This window comes from Microplitis mediator, chromosome 8 (assembly GCF_029852145.1).
Source record: "Microplitis mediator isolate UGA2020A chromosome 8, iyMicMedi2.1, whole genome shotgun sequence".
Lineage (NCBI taxonomy): Eukaryota > Metazoa > Arthropoda > Insecta > Hymenoptera > Braconidae > Microplitis > Microplitis mediator.
In genome coordinates this window covers 4749497-4774917 of record NC_079976.1, presented here as the reverse complement: position 1 = coordinate 4774917, position 25421 = coordinate 4749497, and the positions used below count along the sequence as shown (strand labels likewise).

The 25421-nt window shown below is 34.0% G+C and overlaps 2 protein-coding genes and 5 non-coding genes across 12 annotated transcripts; 6 read left to right on the top strand and 1 right to left on the bottom strand.

Moving 5' to 3' along the window:
• Positions 1-102: 102 nt before the first annotated feature.
• LOC130673286 (protein furry) lies at positions 103-25346 on the bottom strand. Of its 6 annotated transcripts, XM_057478258.1 has the most exons (22): positions 25036-25343; positions 24680-24748; positions 23815-23853; positions 23382-23543; positions 20256-22917; positions 20016-20192; positions 18742-18888; positions 18150-18320; positions 17928-18077; positions 17694-17863; positions 17342-17613; positions 17113-17267; positions 16656-16819; positions 13831-14031; positions 12444-12580; positions 8785-8889; positions 5638-8688; positions 5106-5274; positions 4600-4772; positions 4445-4519; positions 2343-2654; positions 103-1395 (listed from the first exon to the last, which is right to left on the bottom strand). In XM_057478258.1, exons 2-22 carry the CDS (start codon positions 24720-24722, stop codon positions 103-105), a joined length of 9828 nt encoding a protein of 3275 aa, XP_057334241.1. In that variant the 5' UTR covers positions 24723-24748; positions 25036-25343. The 6 variants fall into 6 exon arrangements, 5 of the variants coding, with proteins under 5 accessions (XP_057334241.1, XP_057334243.1, XP_057334242.1 ...); XM_057478260.1 differs by lacking the exon at positions 18742-18888; XM_057478259.1 differs by lacking the exon at positions 23815-23853.
• Trnaa-agc (transfer RNA alanine (anticodon AGC)) lies at positions 9035-9107 on the top strand. Its single transcript has one exon. It is a non-coding gene; the product is annotated as a tRNA-Ala (tRNA).
• Trnaa-ugc (transfer RNA alanine (anticodon UGC)) lies at positions 9215-9287 on the top strand. The gene has a single exon. It is a non-coding gene; the product is annotated as a tRNA-Ala (tRNA).
• Trnaa-agc (transfer RNA alanine (anticodon AGC)) lies at positions 11950-12022 on the top strand. Its single transcript has one exon. It is a non-coding gene; the product is annotated as a tRNA-Ala (tRNA).
• On the top strand, positions 12123-12195 carry Trnaa-agc (transfer RNA alanine (anticodon AGC)). The gene has a single exon. It is a non-coding gene; the product is annotated as a tRNA-Ala (tRNA).
• On the top strand, positions 12295-12367 carry Trnaa-agc (transfer RNA alanine (anticodon AGC)). The gene has a single exon. It is a non-coding gene; the product is annotated as a tRNA-Ala (tRNA).
• On the top strand, positions 14361-16660 carry LOC130673288 (thyrotropin-releasing hormone receptor-like). Its single transcript, XM_057478263.1, has 3 exons — positions 14361-15644; positions 16093-16279; positions 16470-16660. Exons 1-3 carry the CDS (start codon positions 14802-14804, stop codon positions 16628-16630), a joined length of 1191 nt encoding a protein of 396 aa, XP_057334246.1. The 5' UTR covers positions 14361-14801; the 3' UTR covers positions 16631-16660.
• Positions 25347-25421: the final 75 nt, after the last annotated feature.

Below are 25421 nucleotides of genomic sequence, written 5' to 3'. Positions count from 1 at the left end.
AATTTGTTAAATCTAAATACATAATTAACAGTAGTAACGTTTTAATAAAAGTATAAATAAAAATAATAGACATAATTGTGCTAATAATTAAACACATGTCTATCAGTCAAGTTTTGAATGATGTGAGCTCGGTATAGGAGCCGCTTTGACAGCAGCTTCAAGACCAGTAACAGCCGCTAGTATCCGGGAAAGACTCTCCATCAGTCTGTCAGATATTTCCGTCATTTCACCGTCGGTTTTTGTCACGACAAATAAATCAGTGCGATCCTGACCCAAGTGTCTGCAGTACATATTGACAGCAGTAGTAACATCATCGTCATCGTGAAAAGGATCAGTGGGCCATTGAGCCCGGTGTAGTCTCACAGCCTCAAGCGCCGACGACCAGCGTGCGGACCTCAAAAATTCAGCGACTCTGGATACTTCTTCTAATGAACCACCGGGTAGTGGACTTGGACTCGGTGTTGGAGTTGGAGTTCCACGTTCACTCTCAGTGCTTTCTTCTAGAGCACGACAGAGCGCTGTCTTCATCATTGACATCTCTGCTGACATGTCATGCAACTGGACGTTCAAATTTCTTGAGGCTTTTGTTAATGACAGCAACATTTTATTTGACGCTGAGATTAGTATTAAAAGTTGGAAGTGTAGTTTATAAAATGCCCTGCCTAGTCCTAGAAGCATTTCTTCGGAACTCAAATCATTTCCACCGGATGATTCTCCGAGTACTTGTAATTTATTTGTTGCTTTTACGGCCTCAAGACACTCTGTCGCGTGATCTTTTTTCTCTAAAAATGTCTCCAAATGTTCTTGAATCTCAAGCATTCCGAATCTCAATGTTTCATTGAGTCGATGATTCGCAAATACTGTCAGCGAAAACCAAACTAGTGGAGGCTCGGCCTTTGAACTCAATAATTCTGCGTGACTAGACAGTTGAGATGCTAATTGTGATGCTGCTGTGCTGCCATTTGTTAATAATGCTACTGATTCACGTGACAATCCAACAGATTTGCTGGACAGGTCTCGTAAAATTCTACTCAGCAAATGGAAAAATTCTAGAATATTGTAAGGTGGTTGTGAAATTAAATTTTGTATCTGTTGTCTCCATATTTCTTCAGCGTCGTCGCGAGCTACTTGACGGAATGGCATCAGAGCTGAAAGATTTGGTGATGCGTTACAAGGTGTCACGTCACCAAGATCGCCAGCACTAGATCCAGAAGTATCTGATCGGGTTGATGAATCATGACGTGATCGACTGGGAATAAGAGACAACGAGGATGGAGGAAACATTCCAGGAATGCTATTAATTTCCTGACCAGCGCCAGATCCTGATGGAACTTCATCCAAAGGCGATTCTGAACCCACTTCATCATCGGATGATTCTTCAGCAACCCCGCCACGCTATTAAAAATAAATAAAAAAAATTATATTACCGTACATATTTTAATTTTAAATTTGATTTATTTTACCTCTCAGCCGCGCTATGAGTTTTATTCTTACGCTTGACTTGAAATATTTTATTATGAAATTTAAAAATTATTTCGAGCTTAGAAAATACTTTAAAAATATTTATTTTTAAAAACTATTAGACGTTTTCTCATCACGCGAGTAAAGTAGGACGTAAAAATTAATACGGTTCAGAAAATTTATGATTTTCTGTATTTTTTCTATGAATTTTCTATGGATTTTTTTGGACGGTGACAAGTCCTGATTTGCTATAAGCTTTCCCTTCTAGGGAAATTTTATAAAAATCCTTAGAAATTCTATAGAAATTATTGAATTGATGGCACGACCGTTGATCCGAAGACAATTGATCCTATTGACAATATATTTATTGAAAAAAAATTTTTTTTATCAACACATTTATTTGTGTGTGAGCATGTTTAAAATTACACACACACAAAATTAGTAAAGAGAAAAAAAAAATATATATATATAATATAAAAAAAAAATTTATTAGTATTAATAAATGAAGTACGAAATGTCGCATGGATCAATTATCGGCGGATGAATTATCGCTCGGACTAATTGTCGCTGGGATCAATTGTCCACAGATCAATTGTCGCGGATCAATTGTCATGTAATCATTGAATTTAACATTTTCTTTTTGATTTAAGAGTTACGGTCAGTAAATCTGAATCATCGGGATCTGGATTATCAATAAATCTGCGTCATCAAGATCTATGTAATAGACATCCGTTCAAATTTAAGTACTCGCGCTTAAAACAAATGTGCGCAGAAACAGTTCACATCTACACCCGCGCATGCACGAAATTTTTGTTTTCAAAAACAGCGATTACTTTTACGATGCACTAACGCAGGTGCTGAAGGGTAAAACAAAAACTTACCCGAGATGTATGTTTGCTAGATGAAAGTGTTTTCTCACTGAGACTCTCTTCAAATTGTCGTAAACTGGACTCGCGTTCTTCTCCTTCACTAAGCGGACGTCTGCGCACTCCCCAATTAAAGTTATCAGTACTCTCACCTTCCACACTCTCACTTTCATACTCCAAGAAATCAAAGTCTTTGAAAACTCCAAATTGTTCGTCGTCACGTCGAGATCCGCCGCTTAGATCATTATTTGCACCAGACATTTCCTCCGTTGAGGATGCCATCGACGACTGTCTCTCCATCAAGTCTGAGCTTTGGCTAAATATTACCTGTTGATATTTTTTTATTATTGTACTGCATAATGTAAAATAATTAATTACAAAAAATTTGATTAACAAGCAATTGCTCTGACACTGTCGCGTGATAGTGGGATTCAAAAGCTCGTGCTTTAAATTTAAATTCAAATAAAATAAATAAATTTAAACTTTTATTGTCCACTCGCTCAGACATTTAAGTGTCATAAAATTTTTAATGTACAATTTCATTCATGATTATTTATAAATTCTTTAAAGTGAAGTTTTAATGCTGGATAGTAAATAAGACACAAGTGATTTAAATAAACGAGATTAATTAAAGACATTTACGAGGACTAATTAAGTCTTTCTTCGGGTCCTCTATAAATTGAAATATAACTAGAGCACATATTTTTATTACTAATTAAAAAAATTTAGTATCGTACTCGAGATTTAAAATCATAATCGGCTTTAATGAATTTTTTTTTCGTATTGAGATTTATCTTACTCTAATAATTTAAAAGTTTTCTATTTATACATTAATTTATATTCAAATAAAAGCGGGATTTTAAAAGATAGCAGAGAATTTTATTATTTATATTTTTTATCTGCATTATTGTTGGTATTTTATTGATCACTTTTTTTACAAGAAGGGAAAGTAAAATGTGAAAACAAATAGAGATGACGTATGCCAAGGATTTGTAGGGATTTACTTTTTTATAAATTTTACGCTGTTGGGCTTAAAATTTAAGCTGAGAATTATATTAACAAGTACAAAGCCGGAAGTAAATTAAAAATAAACCGAATTGTTTGTGAACTATTATTGAGTTGCAACAAAAGATTTATGGCGAAAGTAATTAAATATCCAGTTCAAATCTATCTGAAGGTATACAGAAAAGTGGAGTATTTATTCTCGTTTATTTAAAAAAGTGCGACACTTTTATTATCAGAAAATTAACCCTCTCGTGTAAAAATAAAATTTACAAAAATATTCTGGGGAGCTTGAAAATTTTAGACAACTCAGGTCAGTTTGATTTTTTTTGTAAACGATTTTTTACCTTCATTTTATTTTTCCGGTACTACGACTTGTAGTTCGCGGATAAAATATCCCCGACAAAATATCCGCGATAGAATATCCGAATACAAATTATCCGATAAACAAAATATCCCTGGACTAAATATTCAAAAGACAAAATATCATGTCGATAAATCTTATTCAGAAAAACATATTCTAAGTGAAAATATAATTAATGGTTTTCGATAAACGGATACCGTACCATTCGAAGCATATGTGTTGACCTGTTTCCAAAATAATACCCATCTAAAATCTGTGAAAAAAGGGCACAGTACGATTTCAAGCATATGTGTTTGTCTATTTTTAATATCACACACTCAAATTTTATAAGCAAAAGTATTCATGTTCGGGGATATTTTGTCTATTGGATAAAATGTATTCGGATATTTTGTCTTCGGATAATAAATGACGGTACCATTTTTACTTTTTTCGCAAAATGTTTAAAAAAGTTTTTAAATTTAATTTTTGAGTACGAACTGAAAAAATTTATCGACTTTTTTAAAATAAAACTTAAAAATAATTTACTAAAATTATTAAACTGACCAGTATTTTTACTTTTGAATTTAAAAAAAAATCTGAATTGTCTGAAAATTATTGTTCTCTATACGTAAAATTTGGTAACTTTTATTTTTTACACGAGCTCATTACCTTGCTATACAGTGTCAGTGAGCTTATGCTCTCATCCTAAAAAAAAATCCGTCCATAATTCGATTAAAATAAATAATAAAATGTAATTATAAAATAAACTCACAGACGGACTCTTCGGTAAACCTACAGGTTGTCCAAATGGTCTTAAAAGATTTACCAAACATTCTCTTACTCTTCCCTAGAAAAAAAAAAAATTATCATTTTAATTAATTAATTAAATAGGTTTAGAATTAAAAAAATATAGAATAAAAATTATACCTGTGACATCCACGGTCTTTTCCAACTTGAAACTGCACTGCTGTCAGCAGGTGATAAAGACAATGAACGTCTTGGAGATCCAACAGTCTTTTCATCTTCAACTTGACGTTTCAACCATCTTTTTCCAATCACCGGAGTTTTAGTAACGTCAAAAGTAAAGTCCATTGTTCTTCCTGTTAATTCAATTGTCAATGAATATTAAATTAGTTTATAAACTAATAATATAAATATAAAAATATGAAAGGTTTATACTAAAATTATAAAAACTAATGTATACTATAAAAATAATGATATTTTATTGTTAGTAATTTACAGCCACACAAAATCATTATTGTTTTTATCGCAACCTGAGTGTCGTTGAAGAAAGAGACAAGTGAGTAGTGTGCAGTCCATGCGAGTGAAGAATTAAAAGAACAAAAGAAAAATAATTCTAAATAAATAATCAATCATTAGTGCGTAGAAAAAAAACATGCGGGAGTTTATTTAAATTTTTAGACACAACTTACCGGGTAGTTCTTTTTTGGTGAAGATTTCAGTGTCAGTGAAACTTGGGTGTGGAGAAGTAAGAGATGATTCCCACGATGACCCATGGACATTTGTTGGAGGTGCGACAAGTGTTGATGATCTTGTGACGACTAATTTTAAAATTTTTAATGCTTCCCTCCAATGCGGGCCCTAAAAAAAAATTTAATTAATTTTCTACTATTTATTGCTCAATGTTTAAATTTTTATTAAGGCGCGAAATTTCAAATCCAGACATGTCATATCCGTACAGGATTTAATGGAAAGCGCAACTTAATCCCCATAAATTAATTTTAAAATCTACGGCCAGTTTCATTACCAGACAAATCCAGGTTTTGAATCCGGACACGAACGAAAATTTACTTACTAATATTTTTAATCGTTTACTAAAAATTAATTTTAAAAAGCCAATTATTCAATACGATAATTTTTCCTTAAGAAAATTTGAATCTTCATCGCCGGCTTTTGAATTTTAAAACTTGGCGCCTTAAAAAAAATATTTAAATAAATATTTACCTCAACATATTTGGAGATGACTCTCAACAACTCGGTATTGATTGGCTGAGCGGCTTTCGATGCAAGGTCTACATAATGTAGTAAACAGTGAATGATACTCAGCACCGGTAGCACAATACTCCCCGGTCCTTTCTCTAAAACTTCAACCAGGAACGCCAGCATGTTGAAGCTCAAGTGAGCGTAAGTGTCATAGAGATATTTGACCACACACTTGGTCCATTGGAAACTTTCCTTGCTGAAAGTACGCCGCGAATACAACGTCATGACAGTGCCCAAGTGGTCCAGTTTTTTTCCTTTTTCTGCACTGACTTGGGCGATATTTTCCGCGCTCCTTATACACAACTCATTAGCATCTTCGTAGTTTAATAGCATGTAGGGCAGCAATGAAATTACGTTCATTGGGAACGCGAGATTTTGAGTAGGATCGACAAACGGTAGATCGAGTAGTGGCGTAAATTGCGATAGTAATGTTACTACTGGCTCATAAGTGTTGGGACTGGTGCAGCCTTTCAGTAACAGAGCATGGACTCCAGGGAATGAATTCCATCCTAATTGCTGCTGAAGCTTTTCAACTTTGTCTCTTGCATCTGGACGGTCCAGAGGCAGTCGATGTAAAACTCTGCCAAGTAGTCTCAAAGCCAATAGAAACTCGTGCTCATAATCAGACTCGAGTAATGATACTGATAACCAAAATAGTTGAGCGAGAATAGTCATTTTGTCGTCTTGTGTTGCTGAATCCCCAAGGAGTTTTAGTGACTGCGCGGATCTTGACCTCGAGAGATTTGAGTTTGGATATTTATTGCAACAAACTCGGGAGTCTAGTTCTTTTGGATCGTTTGATGTGGCTGTAGAACCTGCAGCTGATTTTCTCATGCAGTAGCTCACTGAATAACTTGTACTGCGCGTGTGTCCGCTCGTGTGATTCAAATGGGTAAATACATGTGGACCTGGATAACCACAGACTCCACCGATATTTCTCTTGCCGAGTATCATTCCCGAAGCTGGATCCTTGTTATTCAAGTTTGGCGTTGATTTGAAAATCTCTTTCATAAAATCTAATGGCCGGAAATCAGACTCCAGTGAATCAACTGCAGCTTCGAGAGTTAGCAAGAGCTCAGTGACGTATCCTTGCATATCCTCACCTTGTTCGGCTACCGTCTCAACAAGACGCGAGAGAATATCTGACAGCATACGTGAGGTAATGGGGACACGAAGAGCCCGGAAGACTTGAAGTGAACGACCTGCATAATGTCGGGATGAACAAGACAGTCCAAGTTGCAATGCGGTTTCAGCCCACCTTTGACTTACGTGAGCATGAGGTAATGAATCTCTAAAGACTCTCAATACATGTCGAAGTAAAACTGTAAGTTGCTCAGCACTTCTGACCCACCAAACTTTAGCAGTCATATCTTCGTAATTCCAAAGCGGCTGATTTGTTTTTGAAGCCAAAAAGTTTATAAGTGATTTTATAACATCTTGGATTGGCATATTAGGTCCTGGTTGAGGTCCTGTCCAATTAGCAGCATCTTCGGGAGTAACAATAACTGGGACTCCAGTAGGCGGCCCTGAAGACGCTGGCCAGGCACGTAGTGACGTATTATCAAATTCTTTGGAAAGCGGATCTTTAGACTGAACTTGAGCGGGAGTCGGGGGAGTTACAGAAGTTGTAGGAATAGGCGAGTGGGAGGGTGATGGATTCGTAGATGTGGGTGCTGATGGGGATGTGGGAAGAGGCGGAGGCGGAGGCGGTGGAGGAATGGGTGGCGATGCGCCAGTTAATGATGAAGCACCGAACTCTTTGACTGTTTGATCTTTAGCTTGGGATGTAAAAGTAGGCGGTGTTACCGAAGCGGAAGGAATCGGCGAATGTGATGGAGAGGCGTCTGATGATATCGATACAGGTGGAGTTGATGGTTCAGGTAAAGGTGGTGCAGGTGGAGGAGAGTAAACAGGTGGGGGTGTACTCGATCTTGGTGGGGTTGTTGTTGTGGTAGCAACTGCAGGGGGTCCGTACAAATAAGCGTCGAATTCTGGATCAACTTCTGTGAAATTGTGTTCTAATATTGGCAATGCCGGTGTACTGAGACCTAGACCAAGCTGTTCAGTTCTTGATGCTAGAAGAAGTCTTGCGACGCCTAAATGATCGCGGTGATCACCGAGTACTACTAGTAGATTTAAAAGTAACAGTCGGCAGTGGTCGCGTACCAGCGGCCGCGAGTGATCTAACCCAAGGAATATTATATGCAGCATCAAAGGCACATGGATTGACCAGTCAAGTTGTATACCATCAACTACAATGTCTGTTAAAAGCATGACGGCGATATTGCAACGATGGAATCCACTTATTGGCTGAGAACTATCTGGTAGATATTCAGTTAGCGGTGCAAAGTAACCACCGTATTCGGGCATAGGTAATGGATGCGGCTGAGGTATATCAAACTTTTCACTATGGTTAACTTTGTTTGAAACAATACCAGAACTCCCACCACGTGTTACATAAATTGTCTCATCAGTTGTTAATTCAACTTCAGTAGTTGGCGTAGACAAATCATCTGGTAAAATAGGTGGTCCACTTGTGGTACGCGTTTTCTCAACACGAGGTGCCTGAAAACCCGCTAAAGCTCTCAGAGCAGTGTCAGACTTAGATCCAGTCTTAACCGGATCTTCTCCCGAATGTCTTTTCGTATGAATTGTTCCTTTCTCTACAGCTAAATCCCGTGATGGATTACCAGGATCTGCTGCTGGAGCATCGCTGTGTGATGACGCTTTTCTCATACTCGTGAGCCTATAAAACGGCGGAGTTTCTGTTCGTTCAATAAGACAGTTTAATGTTTCAACAGTTTGTAGTTCTGTCATCATTTCGTCTACTAAACGATCGGGACGAGCACGTGCTAAGAAAAGTACAACTCTTTTGGCATATGGTAACAATTCTTGCGGTGCCATTCCAGAAATAATTATCAAGTAGCGTATTATAACTTTGAGATTGTTAGGCCAGCAACCGCATAATGTCGACCAGAGTTCTTCAACTTCTTTGGGATGCTCATCAGAAAACTAGGTTGCAAATATAAGTTTTAATTAAAACTTGAATAAATATAAAAATAAAACAGATACAGAAACGTCGTTATGAATATAAATTAAAAGTATTACCTTGACGGTAATGTAGAATAAATTATTGAGAACCATTTCCGTAGCTTCCGCAGTACCCCATCCTTCACGTTTAGTACCACCGCGAGTAACGTCGCTCGTATAATACTGTAAATAATTTTTTAAAGCCAATATTAGGACTAAAAAATATACACATACTGTCTAAAGTAGATGTTTTAAAAATAATGAAAACTATAAAGGCAGAGTTTATTTCTTTTTTATGTAAATTTTGAAAAATGTCTTAATCATATTGGGGGGCGTAGCTCAGATGGTAGAGCGCTCGCTTAGCATGCGAGAGGTACCGGGATCGATACCCGGCGCCTCCAAGTATTTTTTTTTTCTTTGCACCTTTCACTTAACTGATCTTATTTATATAAGAATCAAATTGACGTGAAAGATCAGATTGAATATTTACTCGGCGTCAGATAACAATGGGGGCGTAGCTCATATGGTAGAGCGCTCGCTTTGCATGCGAGAGGTACCGGGATCGATGCCCGGCGCCTCCAATCTTTTTTTTTTTTTTGGTACTTTTTTGCTCTTTTTAGTAGATTTCATAGAAATCTATCTTTCGCATTTGTCCTCATGGTGGAATTTTCAAAGAATTTTGCCATAATCTATCATAATTCATCGAGTAGGTTCCAAAAATACCATTGGTTCAAAAGTTTATATATGTATGTATATGTAATATAACGCGCCTTGTTGCGGCGATAGGGGCCACAATTTTTAAAGGATCTTAATGGAACTTAGCAGGATTATTCTATAAAGGATTATCACGGTTAAGTTCGAAGATGAGCAAAATCGGTCAACTAGTTTAGAAATGGTGGTCATTTGAAATTCCAAAAATAACGAAAAATCCTACTTTTTCGGCTTTTTTCGTAAATAACTTTTTAATGGGTATATCTATCCTTATTATGTAAAAAGAACTTGATAGCCGATAGAAAAAGCTATATTTTCCATTTTTTATTTTTTGTTTTACGATAATTGTTCCACTTTTAATAAGGGTTCAAAGTCACATAATTGACTCATGTGTTATGGTGATAATGCCATTGTTTATATCTTTGAAAATTATTGATGGGTGATTATTAAATTATATAGATATATATATTAGGGTGGTCGTTAAAAATTCAATTTTCTCAGGCGCCCAATAAAAAGCTTCTTTTTAGTGAAAAAATACGTGGGGAATTTGGTTTTTTCGTTTTAAGTAAAAAGAACACGTGCCGAAGGACGATCCAAATTCATTTTTCGATAGAATCGCGGTTTTTTTTTTTAATATCTCATGAAATATGCTGATTAAATGGAAAAACCATGAGAGAAATTTTGTAGGAATTTTAATTCTTGACAAAAAAGGTCATATTCATTTTTTTTATAAAATGTGTATTTATGAATATATTTAAAAAAAAACTTTCTTCAAATCTGATGAATTGAGCGTTTTATAGGTTACAAATTTTTAAAATAAAATGTTTCTGAGTATATAGAAACTGTAACAAGCGTTAATAATTGATATGTTACGAGTTACGAACTTGTCTATATTTAAGAAAAAACGTTGTTTTTAACATTCGTTATCCTTAAAATGCCCAATTGATAAGATCTAAAAAAGTTTTTTAAAAATATCTTCATAAATACACGTTTTATAAAACAATGATGACGAACTTTTTTGTCAAAAATTCAATTTGCTACAAAATTGTTCCTATGGTTTTTTCCTTTAATCTGCATATTTCATGAGATATTTAAAAAAAACCGCGATTGTATCGAAAAATGAAGTTCGATCGTCCTTCGGCACGTGTTCTTTTTACTTAAAACGGAAAAATCGAATTCCCCACGTATTTTTTCACTAAAAAGAAGCTTTTTATGGGGTGCCTGAGAAAATTTAATTTTTAACGACCACCCTAATATATATATAGAGAAATCTACTTCCATTTCGGATGCCGAATGGCCTTTTTTTTATTGTATTGATACTAAAATTTAACTTAACCAAAATGCAACAATGATCATTTTTATTCGGGTATATATCGAAGGAGGGCAGATGATAAATCATTGGCTTAAACAACTCGAAGGCAGAAAAAATTAAATACTTGAACTACACACAAACTCATCCTACAGTACAAGACTCACGCCAGGAGCAGAAGTCATTTACATAAAAGATTAGCAATCACATGTGCAGGACCAGTCCGGTGGTACTTCAGCGCTCACACTATAGAAAAATTAAGATTTGAAAGATAATACTTCAGAGCTTGCGCGTATGGATATTTCGTAATGAAATGATGAGTAGAAAATTTTTACAGAATCTTACAAATCTTATAAGAATAGATCTAGTTTTACCATCAAACAAACAAAAAAATTATACATCAAAACAAGTAAAAATAAATAAAAAAAAATGGCAGAGCAATAAGACACCTGGGAAAAATGTAATAACAGCAAACATTTACTACAAGCATTTATGCATTTTGATAAAATAAAAGTAATCAAAAACGATAGCATCCCTATAATATAACCTATAGCAAAAAGCCCGCATCTCAAAATACTTATACCTAACGACTCCGGAGAAATACTAAATTGCTAATCGAGATAAGATAGATCTATACCATTGAAACATGACATAGACTTCTACTGTCTAGATAAAAAGCTATTGTGTAGAGACCTCAGAGGCAAACACAAATAAAATCAAACTAAGATAAAAAAAGAAAAATACGCAAGAATCAGAACAGGGATGCGGCTTAATAAAAAAATATAATATGATAGCCAACAGATCAAACTTCAAAAACAATATAAATAGTATAAATAATAAATTCTCATTTATCCGAAGAAACTACAAACTACATCCCTACCCCCCTACCCTCCCACGCATCGCTGCAGCGTTAGCTCATAAGTAAAAATTAAAAATAGAAAAGTACTTAATAGTTTTCAACAATTCAAATTTTTAATAGAGACATAAATAAAGATAAACTTATATTTATGCGACTAAAATAATGACAACATAATAAATAACCAGCGCAAAAATAAAGAAGAGAAACGAGAAGCAGACATGCTGCTATGATCCCAATATGTGATTGATTCCCGGCGCTCTCATATATTATTTTTGATATACCTTTCTCTTACTTGATCTCATTTATATAAGAATTGAATCAAAGTGAAATGTACCATTGACCATTTACCTTCGATATATATAACGGGGGCGTAGCTCAGATGGTAGAGCGCTCGCTTAGCATGTGAGAGGTACCGGGATCGATACCCGGCGCCTCCAGTTATCTTTTTTTCACCTTTCGCTCACTTGATCTTATTTATACTTAAATTGAATCTCAGTGAAATGTACCAATGACCATTACCTCAGCGTTGATACCAAGGGGGGCGTAGCTCAGATGGTAGAGCGCTCGCTTAGCATGCGAGAGGTACCGGGATCGATACCCGGCGCCTCCAGTTCTTTTTTTCTCCTTTCGCTCACTAGATCTTATTTATACTTAAATTAAATCTCTGTGAAATTTACTAATCACCATTTACCTCAGCAATAGTACCAAGGGGGGCGTAGCTCAGATGGTAGAGCGCTCGCTTAGCATGCGAGAGGTACCGGGATCGATACCCGGCGCCTCCAAATATATTTTTTCTTTTCTTATAAAAAATAAATAACTAAATTTTTTTTTTTTTTTTTGCTCACATGAGACAATTACCTGGTAATAACTAGAAGGATTAGAAGGTGGCGGAACATTCGGATCAACTAATTCCATATTATGTAGCCACGGTAGTAAATATTGGAGCAACAGTTGTCGCACTTCACGTCTGGCAGTTTGGAATCTGTGAGTTATCTCTGTAACAGGCCAAGTAAAATTTTAAAATGATGGATAGATGGGTGGATAAGTAAAGAGTAAGTATATATATTATATATATATACATATAAATGTATGTATGCATACGACACGTGTAGGAGATACCAAGGGAGGGATGAAAATAGAGTGTTACGTATAGATAAAAAGAAGGAAAGAATATCGCTGATGTAAGTAAGTAAAGACAGAGGCCTGACCGAGTTGAACGTGTGTAGGTCGGAGCTTTTAAGTTCGTTGGACTGATTGAAAACCGGCAGCTAACGTTGATGGAGTATGAGTAACCAAAGAGGTCGAGGTGTTTCGCCAATAAACCCCAATGCCCGACAGATGTTTTTAGTGCAATTACGATTATTCCATCAACCGCGAATGGATAACGTATGATAAAACAAAATAATAAAAAAAAAACTTTTATTTCTTATTTTTTTTTCAATAACGCACGATAAAGAGTGAATTATGATTAAGTGGTTGATGGAAACTGCCTGAGTGTAAAAGAAAATTTAATAATGTATGAATAGTTGTGTTGGCTGAAGATGTATAAGAAGAGCTGAGGCAGCAAAAGGTCTCGTTATTTATGTATGTGAAAATTTTCACTGTTTGGATTCTAAAAGTAGAGTTCGCTCATACATTCGATTTTAGAATGAACGTTTTCCGAGCTAGTTAGTTTGTTAGTAAATATACTTGTACTTTTAGATAATAATACGCGAGATGAGAATTTTATGGGAGTTAGCAATATTATTTCTCATTAAATGCGTTGTCAGTATCGATATGCTTAAGCTGTTGTCACAGAGACCTGGATTTCATATTGACGGCTATCTGTAACTGTCCACGCCTGTACAAAACTAATATCACTTTGCGCTGATATACATATACATTTATATGTTTAATCATATTTATTCATATACAGTTGTTACGCCTTCGATGTTAATTAATTTCATAGTTTAAAAATTTTAATTAGGACACAAGCTCTCAATATTACAATACACACTACCATCCATTAATTTAATTTTAATGATCCAGAGTTAGCCGACTTGTAATAATTTTTGGATTTTTTTTAAAACTCTCAATTAAAAAAAAAAAATATTTAAAAAATTGCGCCTATAGTTTTTTTAGTTTTCTACATGTGCGTATTTTTAGTTTTTTTTTTTAATTGAACTTTTGAAAAAGAGGGCAATTAGTTTTATTTTAAAAACTTTTGTGAATGTTCAGTTATAAATGAAATAAAAAAATTGATTACCGCTGAACATCGGCATTGTTAGCTCGGGATGAAGTTGGGCGAGTTGCCTTGATAAATACATTTGGTTTCGGCAATACGATGCTGTGAGTAGAGCGTCAAGAGTACCAGCTTTTGTTGGTATATTTGATCCAAATGATGATACAGCTCCAGGCATTACACCGCCGCTGTTGATCAACGAATTTACAGGGCATTCTTCTTGATCTAAAAACAATATAAAAACAAAGAAAGTAAATATTTATTGCTATTAATTTATTTTTCTTATTGCAAAACTCATTATTGCCGTTTTTTAAAACGTCAGATTAAGATAAAACGCGTGGATTAAAAATTGAATGTAAATAAATTATAAATTTGATGAAAGATACAATGTTGAGATAGGAAAATGGTATTTATTATTTTTATAAATAGAAGTTGAAAACATTAAATTGTGCGATGGATATAAGCGCAAGTTGAGAGGTCCTGTGGCGCGCAGAAGCCGGAAGCTTCGCGGGCTTTATCAAGCTCATATTATATCAGAGTGCTAGCAGAATTAGTTGTAACGCCGGCACAGAGAAAGCTTCTACTATTTTTCTCATGTGCTCATTAATTTCAAGTAATTTTATAATCTTGCCATCGAAATTTAAAAGCTCGAAGTTGATCCGTAAATCGATAGTTATTCGTGCCGTTTTTTCTTTGTGCTGTGAATTCTCGGCCACTTAAAATTTAATCAGCGTAAAAAGGCCCAAGTGATTTACTTTACTATTATTGTTGTTATTAAACAGACAAGTGTTTGCGTACAACTTTTGAAGATATATTAAAACTGGTATTTAAGAAGCCTTGAAAACAATTTTTGGCGTAACTCCCAAGTAATCTTTCAAAAAAGTCTGTGTTATAATACACGTGGACTAGACGTTTCATCACGATGAAGATACATTTTTTTTGGCGCTTATTAAAAATTTAAATATCATCATTATTGAACGAGTAACGAAATTACAATGGAGCCAAATGAAACCTCGCAATTAAATGATTGGGCAGAGGCAACAATGACTAGTGTCCAAATGTACTACACCCCAGTGCTGGTCTCACTGGGAACTCTAGGCAATGGTCTGTCTGTTTACGTTTTTTTCGGGACAAAAATGCGCCGGGTGTCATCGAGCTGGTATCTGTCAGCTTTGGTGATAAGTGACACCGGTTTCCTCATATCTCTTCTTGTAGCCTGGCTGAATATGGTCGGAGTCGGGATATTTAATCGTCCAGGTTACTGTCAGTTCTTTGTCTATCTACCGACACTGTGCAGTTTTCTGAGTGTATGGTTCGTTGTTTCATTTACGATAGAACGTTTCGTTGCCGTGCGTTATCCGCTACGCAGACAGTCAATGTGTACAGTTGCACGAGCTAAAACTATATTAATGATATTGACATTGGTCGGATTAATTTTATGCAGTCCGGTGCTCTGGTTTACAAGACCACGAGTTACTAATAAAAAATTAAATACCACAGTATGTTTACTGGCTGAGGAATGGGCAGACTGGGCACGTGTTTTCAATATCGCTGATACTGTTCTAACATTTGTATTACCATTCACTGTTATTGTTGTGCTTAATGGACTAATTGTTAAAACTGTTTGGCGACTAGCTCGAGTGCGTAGAACACTAACTACGTCGACGACGAGGATGACTAATTTTTCGTTTAATAAAAATAAAACGTCACAGCAAAAATATAAACAATCATCCGGTACATCGCAAAGTAAAGTTACAAATATGCTGTTAGTTGTTTCGAGTTTTTTTTTATGCTTTAATTTACCCGCTTACGTCATGAGAGTCAGAGCATTTCTTGAGGTAAGCCAATAAGTACACAGGATAGTCTATTTTAATTTAAAGTGTCGATAAATAATAGTAAACCCTTTTTATCAATAGAACTAAGACATGAAAAGACATTTTAGATATTTACTTAATAAACGCATTATTAGTTCCAGACACACAAATATATAAAGTCGTAATTGAGTTTAATGATTTTTTTTTACTCTTAATCCCTTCTATTCTTTTCTTTTATTTTTTTTTTCTCAATAAATAAAAATTAAATTTGTAATTCGATCAATATATATACAGTTTATACCAATTTATGTCACATCTTTTTATGAGCTTCCGTAAGTTTTTATTGCAGGGTCAAAATTATGTGGTCAGAACAAATATTTAAGTCAAAGTTTCCTTTATTTACTCAGGAGTAAAGTATATATGTATTTATATATATATATCTATGTATACTAATGTCGGTACTTATTTTTAGGAAAACGATGAACCACCTAGAGCAATTGTAATCACTCAGCATATATGTAACTTATTATTTGATACAAACTTTGGAATTAACTTCGTATTATACTGCGCTAGTGGACAAAATTTTCGCAAAGCCGTTGTTGCGATTATCTTGCGTCGTAAAAAACGATGGAATTCCGGCACGAGGATTTCGAATCACGGTAATAAAAAAAATTTATATTTTACACTAAAATATCTTAAGCTTTTATAAATATATATATTAATAAATCACTTTGAACTTTTATTTATCAAGTATTGAGTGATGTCAATAATTTACGATCTAAATATTTTGAATTTAAAATATTTTCATGTAAACAAATAAAATATTTTTTATATTTTATTGAATTACAGCTTCCGAGTCGCGGAAGTCATTGAGCGAATCAATGGCGCGTCAACGCACGATTGTGTACGAGGTACCTTGGACTGAAGAGTACGAGCTGCAAAGTTTTTCCAGAGATCCATCGCGGAAAACGAAATTCAAAGACCGCCGAAATTCAAATGAAGATCAGTAAAAAAATTGTTAAGTATTTTACTCACTCGTTTCGAGCTCAGCTGTAGGAAGAGGTCTTACGTTGCCGAAAAATCTTTGGTCGAGAAGCTGAAGAAGCTGGAGGGCCGCATCTTGCACTGGTGCGCGTGGACAACCCGTGTTCATCAGACTGACGTTTATCACGCTTGTGTAATGATCGCAAGGATATTCTCTAAAGAAAAAATAAAAGAAAAGAAAATTATGTAATCGCTATTTATGATTTCCGCGCGTAATTGCATTAAAATTAACCCATTTAAGAAAATTAAAACAAGCTATTACGTTTTACTGTAGCTCAGTAAAAGCGAGGGTAATTGTGAATCAGATTAATAAGTAATTAGTTCTGTTACGTGACGTAATAACTTAATTGTTATAATAAATAATCAGTATAATGAAACTCTGCTGTGTTTTATAGATTAAGTAACTTGTTGAAGTTATTGTTCGATAAATGTGATTGTAATAAATTACCTGGCGCTAAATATCGCCGCTAATGCAAGGAAACAGCCGTCAGCAACCTGGGGAAGTCCTGTGTAGCATCGATCCACCACCCAATCGAGTAGTGTCCCAATATCAGGATTCCCTTCCAGTAATAGAACGACAGTTTCACGTGCGAGAGTGTAAATCTTTAAATAAATTATTATTATTATGGAGACTATTAATAATAATTTATAATAAATTGTAAAAGTAATGAAGAAACCTTTTCATCTTTACTGGCGAGTAATAGATCAAGCCACTGATACAATATAGCACCTTCTTCAGACAACGATTGAGGATTAAAGCAGGATCCGCAACACAGAAGACTGCTCATAGCTTGCAAAGCTGATAACTGTAATTCCGAGCACGATTTATCTTCGTCAAAAGATGAAGACATATTAGTCAGTGGTTTACCGTATGGACCGGCCCAAGTTGCGAACAATGTGAATAAATTCCGACGCAAATCTCGTTTCAGAAGTAAATGACACGCTTCAACTTAAATAATAATTATTATTATTATTTATTAATTTAATTTTACTATTTATTTTGTATGAAAAAAAAAAAAAAAAACTTACTGGAAAAACTTTTTATCATTTTTCTAATGAAATTACAAAAATGAAGTTTTATATCTCGTACAGCTGGAGCTTCTTTGTCAGGTTCATTTTCTAAATAAAGTCTTGCGCCGTCTATGTATTCTACGAGTGTCGGATGAAGGGACTGGGTCTCACGATCAAGTACAGCAGGACTAGAATTATAATAATCATGATAATAAAAAAATTTTTTTAATTATTTTAATAAAAATTACTTACCAAATTCCAAAAGTTCCATACTCTGCGACTAATTCCAATACTCTGACTAACTGTAGTCTCAAAGCATCTCTACGACGTCTTCTTCGCATATTTTCTTGCTTTCTATCAACAGCTTCTCGTATATAAGGAACTAATTCTTCCATTAAATCTCTAAAAAAAAATGATTTAAAATTTCAAGTTTAAAATTTTTAATTTTAAATGAAAATAAAAATATAAATTTACTTTAATGCATCTGCATTGACTTTGCCAATAGCATGAACCACAGCATCACGAACATCAACAGCTTCACATCTCAACAAGGGGACCGTGAGTTTGTAGAGCGCAGCTGGACTGGCGTTTGTTCCTGGCGATTTATTATCCCCGCGTTCGGCTGACAAACTATCCGGCGACGAGCTGTCAAAATTCGAATTTTAATTACAAATAAAATCATGATAAATATTTATAAAAAAAAAATAATAATAAATGTGTATGTAAATATTCCAGTGTTTCAAATTAAATGATAAGTGAAAAATAACCAGTCGTAAATGTGATCTACTCTACATAAAGAATTTCAATTTCTATTAATTACTAATTTAATTTTCTAATGTGCATAATTATATAATTAAACTACTAATTAATTAATTAATAAATAGTAGAAACACCAGTGCGCCAATCATCCGCAGTCAGTAAATGCGTTACGTGTAAATTAATTAACAGATTTAATTAATTATCAATTTAAAAAAAAAATAAAAAAATGACGTTAAGTAAAAAATGATTGCGGTAAAATTGTGTCGATTTTTTTGCTCGATTTTTTTTTTTTGTCACTTAGGCTCACCTGGTCCGCTTATGCCTGGTGTAGATGCCGGAAATGGACGGTACGGAGAATCGGCCCGGCAGGGTCTGGGCCCCGCCGAGGTTCTCCAGGCTTTGACTCAACTCCTTACTCATGCACAAAACACCAAACTCCACCGTATGCTGACCACTAGAGTATGCAATACAGTGTACCACCAATGCTCATATTTATCAGACGTTTTTTTTTTTTACTACGCTTTCAGCAGAAATTAATTAATAGAAAGACACAGTATAGAAATATAGATATAGACAGATAGACATTAGACTTAGAAAAAATAAAACAGTAGAATAGAGTAAATTCCCATGTAAAACAAATTTTTTTCCATAATAAATTTAGATCTGAATTTCATCAGGAAACTCAGATCGTGACGCAAACAGGAATTCGCTCCAATAATTCGTCTAGTAAATCAGTATCACTTCTAAAAATTTATTATGACGTCTTTGAATTGGGCGGGATGACTTCAATAGAAACTCGACTGAATTTTTACTGAATTAAACCTTTTGTCAAATTTATCGATTCAAACATTACCAATAAATTCATTCTATCAAGAACTTGATTTACGTAAATTACTTTCGATTGTAAAATTAATTTAGTGAATGAACTTCGCATCACTTGGATAAAAAATTGACGTCATAATTTTTTCGTGATTAAAGTTGTTGATAAAAATTAATATTTGGGTCACGATCTGAATTTCCTGATGAAATTTACATCTAAATTCATTATGAATAAAAATTTTTTTCACACGAGTTTATTTTCTAATTAATTAAACATTTATTTTATTTGTGATCATGCATTTTTATATTGATCTAGTGCAAAAATTTATTTATAGTCAAAAAAGTTGTGCGTAATTTTGTGTTAATTTTTTTTTATAACGTTTTGTTCAGAAAATAAAATATTGTGTGTTATGAACATGTTAATATTTTGTGGTAAGTGCTGATAAGTCAGTGTACTTTTTTTATCTCCAGTGTATTGTTCATGTGTTTGTGCTGTGTAATTTTTTTTTTCTTAGAATTCAAGTATTTCCATTCGTTTATTATTATACTTTTTAAATATCATAATCCTGATAAAATAAATGTGCTGGAGCCAGTGGCACAACAGACATAAGCAGACAAGACCCAACACCAATTACCAAATAATTAATTTATATTTTTTTACTCAGTAAATTGTAATTTAAATTATAAATTTTTTAAATTAAAAATGCATTATTTTTAAATTTGAATTATCAGAGTAATTAATTTTTTTTTTTTTCTATATACCTGAGACTCAAATCTGGACTCGCGCATCGAATTATCGGGCTGGGTATTGGTGGTACAACACGATAACCAAAAGTTAGATAATTTTTCCATATGTGCATGTAAACATCTCTTTCATTAACTGGCTTTCTTACTGTCGTTGAGCTTCTTAATAACGAAGCTCTGTTATCATTGACCGGCCTGAAAAAATAATTAATTTTAAATTAATTAAATATCTTCACATGTGTAAATTAAAATACTTACGTAGGATCGACGACAGTAAAGAGAGAATTAATGCGCGTAAAAACAATAGGCCATGAGTGTGCAGTAGCATTGGGACATAAAGTAAGTACACGATCTCTCTCTAAAAATGCAAACAAACATATACTCCAGGGATCAACGCCATTGAGGTTCAGCAACGATGAACTTTTGGTGCTGTTTTCATCATGGAAACCTGCTGTCCAAACGCAACTGCTTCTGTCAGCGATCCACTGGAGATCAACGTTTGATGTCAAAGCAGCGGCGGCTTTTTCTGCTGGCGGTAGTAAATGATAACATTTTTCTATAACTGATGGACAGGATGCGTCGATTACATCGATAACTGGCTGATCTGTTTCTATTCCTCCTAGAGCTTTCAGTAAAACTTTAACTTCCCGGAGAATGTGGACTGCAAGGCGCCGGGGGTATAATCGGCAGTTACACAACATCACCAAAGCAAATCCTTCAACAAGATGAAAGACAGTGGAGACTTGTTCAACTTTTTGACATGGGTCAACTTTTTTGGCTGCAGGATCTAGTCTAGGATTTATTCGGTTGCTTTCGATCGCTTGTTCTTTCGCTCGAGGACTTGGACTAATCAGAGCATTTTTCCATGAAGTTAATAGTTGGAGCAGCATTCTGAGGCCGTTGTCAACCAGCTGAGGAAAAGTGTCTTGGACATCTCGTGCTAGGAATTGGGTGAATCCCATCACGACGTCTTGTCTCCAGTCTGGAAAGTCTATGACCAGAGTTTGCAAACTCTGATAAGCTAGACCACGCAGTTCTTCATCCATATGCACAGTTAGACGTGCAAGCAAATCAACCAGCTCAGCTCCAGTCATTCCATCAGGAATCAGTCGCGGTACTGCAGCAACGCAGGTACGGAAGAGATCAATCCGCGGTTTTCTTTCACCGGTTATCATTTCATCGGGTTCTTTGTTCATATTCTGAGTACTTGTCATCATCAACGGTCTACCGTAATGAACATCCAGTGCTCGTAGAATATCTACAAAAACTCGACGTACATGAGGAAAATAAGACGACATTCCTATACTTCTAGCAGTGTCTTCAGTAAGCATTTTGTTGAGAAAAGTTTTTTTAACCCGCATTGTGTTACCACTCGGTAGCACTCCCATAGTTCTTGGCATCGGTGGTTCGCCTTCTTTTTGCTGTAAGCTGTCAGCAACAACCAAAAATGCACGTAACCCAATACTCATACGTTCGGGTGTTAAAATTATTTTGACAGGTCTTCCAACAGACAGTAAATCAAATACTATTTCTCTCATTGCAAAGTCAAGTCTTTCTTGAGCTATAAATTGGATTATTTTAACAAAAATATTCAACGGAGTGTCACGAGGCATCACAGCTTTAGATCCCTTTGGAAATAGGGAATTAACAATACTTTGAAGTCTGCTCTGAGTTGCTGAATTACTTTCGCATTTAATCCTGATCATGTAGACCCAAAGAAGACGATAAAGAGCTTCCAGTGCGACTCTGCTCATCTTCGGATCACGTGTCTTGAGATGGGAGAGACACATCGCTAAGAAGTAATGCCAGTTTTGTAAAAAAAATGTCTTCTGACTGACACAGAGCAGGCAAGTGACCAATGGGAAAAGTGCTAAGCGATGCTTTGATTTCGTGCACATATCCAGTGTCGTAGAGTAAAGCATTTCGACAAAATTCTTAAGACATGGGACGTTAACTTCGTTCTTTACAGCTGCTGCAACAGGAACTAGTATTTCAACAAAAAGTCCTGCCAGCGCATGCTTCACATCTTTGTCTTTAACTTCTAGAAAGTACTGAGCGCATTCTTGCATGAACTGAAACGAAGCTTCGAACTCCTCAATCGGTACCATCTTAACTCGGAAAAATTTCATGCCCATCAACAGAGATATTATACTCTGCGTGGTATGAGGACCCGGTTCTTTAGCTCGCAATTCTTTCAGATCAATCATGAAACGTTTTCTCACAGCCATGAAACGCGACTGAGCTAATACGCCAATAACTTCAGCAAACAAGTCAGCAATAATATGAATATTTGTTGCATTCGGTTCATTCTGAATACCCTCGCGATATTTAAAATGTTTGAACGCAATGTTTTCTATTTCTGTAACCAAATCTTCATGACCAGGATGAAATGGTAGTTGACGCAGTACTTCAATTAACATGAGACAAAATATAAATTCAACGGCTAAGTCACGTCTTTCTTGAAGCAAATCAGCTTCACTTTTTTCCGGCGCTGTTTCAACATTACCCGAACCTGATACTATTGTGTACATGATACTTTTTCCTTTTTGATCTTCTTTTCCAGACGCTGGCTTCTTTTGATCATTACCCTGGTCAGCAAGTTGCCGTTCATGCCACTTAAATAACGCACGTAAAATTGACGGAAGACAATTATCAGCTACTGCACCAAATGCTGATAATAACTGATCAAATTGAGCATCTTCGCCACGTTGCAATACTTTTGAAAGAGTTTTATCAGTATCTGTCATCACAGCTTCTATTTTTTTCTCCGCTTGGGCTGCAAACTCAGCAAAAAGACTTCGCATTACAAATTCACCAGGTCTCAAATCCATGTCTTCAATGTGTTGTGGTTTTACTGTTTCCTTTTGTGCTCCCCAGGGTAACACAACAGTAACGGCGCTCATGCGACTGGAACTTGTTTCTATAATTTAAAATATAATCTCAGTACCAATTAATTTTAAATTTCTGGGCATTCTCTATCAATGTCTCGCTTTTTTTTTAAATCTGCGATGACTTGACTGTCATAATCGTATTAAAATTTTATTAATTAATGAATTAAAAAAAAAAATTACTTACAGTTGTTATCAATTGGGAGTTAAACAAAATTTTTTAAATAAATTTCAGCCTACAAAATTTGAATATTCAAATTTGAAAATTGTCATGAAGATTTAACTGAAATTTATTTACCGAATTTCGTTTAACTCTAAATTTATATCAACTGTAAGTAATTTTTTTTTAATCTATCAGCAAAAGCAGATTTTTTTCAACTAATGCTTCATTTTTTTTTAATTAATTAAAAAATTTGACAGTTGTCATTGAAAATTTAAAAAAAGTGAGGAACACTGTCTGAGAATGACCTGAAATAAAATATATATAATTAATTACCATATCCAGAAACAGAAGTATTGGCTGTATATATACTAGAAACATCACTGCCTTCACCCTGTACTGATCCATGAGATGTCAAAGAGTCTGGACACGCAACCAAAGTTTCAACTCCACTCTCTTGAGAACCGTCTCCATGACCAGTTCTTGACTCATTTGTTTCTAAAAAATAAATTTCATTTAATTATTTACACTCCTTACTAATGAACGTTCCTAATAATAAATAAATAAATAATAAAAAATAAAAGCAGCAACTATTGTTTAGTTCTGTTGATAATCCAACACATTGGACTCTACTGATAGAAGCCCTGTGCTTGTGCATAACAGATACCATCACTGTTCTACTAACTCAATTATGATGTACTTAACATTGATGGATTTAATCAGCATTGAATATGGTTTACATGACATTGAACGTTCTATTAAGACTTACCTGAATGAGTGTCGTCTCCACCCGGTTGGTTTTCCACGTCTGAAATTAATTTTAAAATAATCTATTGTTTCAAAACTATTATTTCGCTACTCAAGTAAACAATCATAAAATTACTCAATTATTTTTATTAATATGTAAGCGTTTTTAATTAATTTGCAATACTATTCTTAGAGAAGTGCCACAACAATACGTTTAAATTTCAACATCGCTTTTTAATTATGAGCCTGAAGTTAGCAGACAATTAACAATTTTCAATTTTCTCAACAAGTGAATTTAAAAAAAAAATAAAATAAAAAAATGCACATGTGGAAAATTTTAAAAACTACAGGTGCAATTTTTTTTTTTATAGTTTTTATAAAAATACAAAAATTATTAGACGTCAGCTAATTTCTGTATCATATTAAATTATGAGTGTGAATGTAGCAGACATCAGACAGATTTAAAATTTTAAATAAATAGAATAAATAATTTTTTAAAAAATGCACTAATTAATTTAAAAATTTTTAAAAAATTTTATTTTATTAATTATTTACTCTATTTGTTTATAATTTTAAATTTGTCTAATGTCTGCTACATTCGCATTCATATTAAATTAGACAAGTGTGCAGATATGGATTAAAATTACAAATAAATAGAGTAAATAATTTAAAAAATGCACTTATTAATTTCAAAATTTTTTAAATGCGCATTTTTTTAAAATTTTATTTTATTAATTATTTACTCTATTCATTAATAATTTTAAATTCTTCTGACGCCTGCTACACACTCATTTTAATTAGTTATTATTTTTATAGCAATAAATTAAGTATATATTAAATATATGATGTAAATTATGAAAAATAATAAATGACATATTATTAAATACCTTCAGTCATAGTTTCTATGCTCGTCTCATTGTCAGGAGACATTTTAAATTAAATATATTACTCCATATCTGTAAAAATATTTATTTATTAATTAATTAATTAATAAATAACAATGAAAACAAAAACAATGACAGTAATAATTAATTATCTGTAAAATTCTATTATAAATTAATGACTGATCAATTAAAGTTGTGATTATAAAATATATAAATTTTTATTTACTAAAATAAATAAACAAAAACTATTTAACATTTAGAGCAAAATTTTTTTTAATGCAAATAAAAAATTAAGAGTTAATTTGAAAATTTAGAAAAATCTTATCGTTAATTTTGCAAAAATTATATATGCTAAATACCTCTTAGATATTATTTGATGTATTGTTCAATTAGTGCGTAGTGAATAACAAAAAAAAATAACAATATATAAGATATTGATATATCACGTCATATCTTTAAAGCGATAACCTCAAACGCGAATTTAAATTCCCGCTTGAAATGATTTTTAAAATTAGGATTTAACTGATTCAAGGCATAAATAAGTTTTTTATATAATAATGAAACAGGGAAATGGCTTAAACTTTCACTGGAATTTTTATAATAAGATTAACTAGTTTATATTATTAATTGAATTCTGACGTTTATAACAATGGAGACTGCTAATGTATACATGTATGACGATTTTACTTTTTTAGAGTAAATAGGCCTAGACTAGATGTCTAATCCATCGAATCGCGCAGACCGT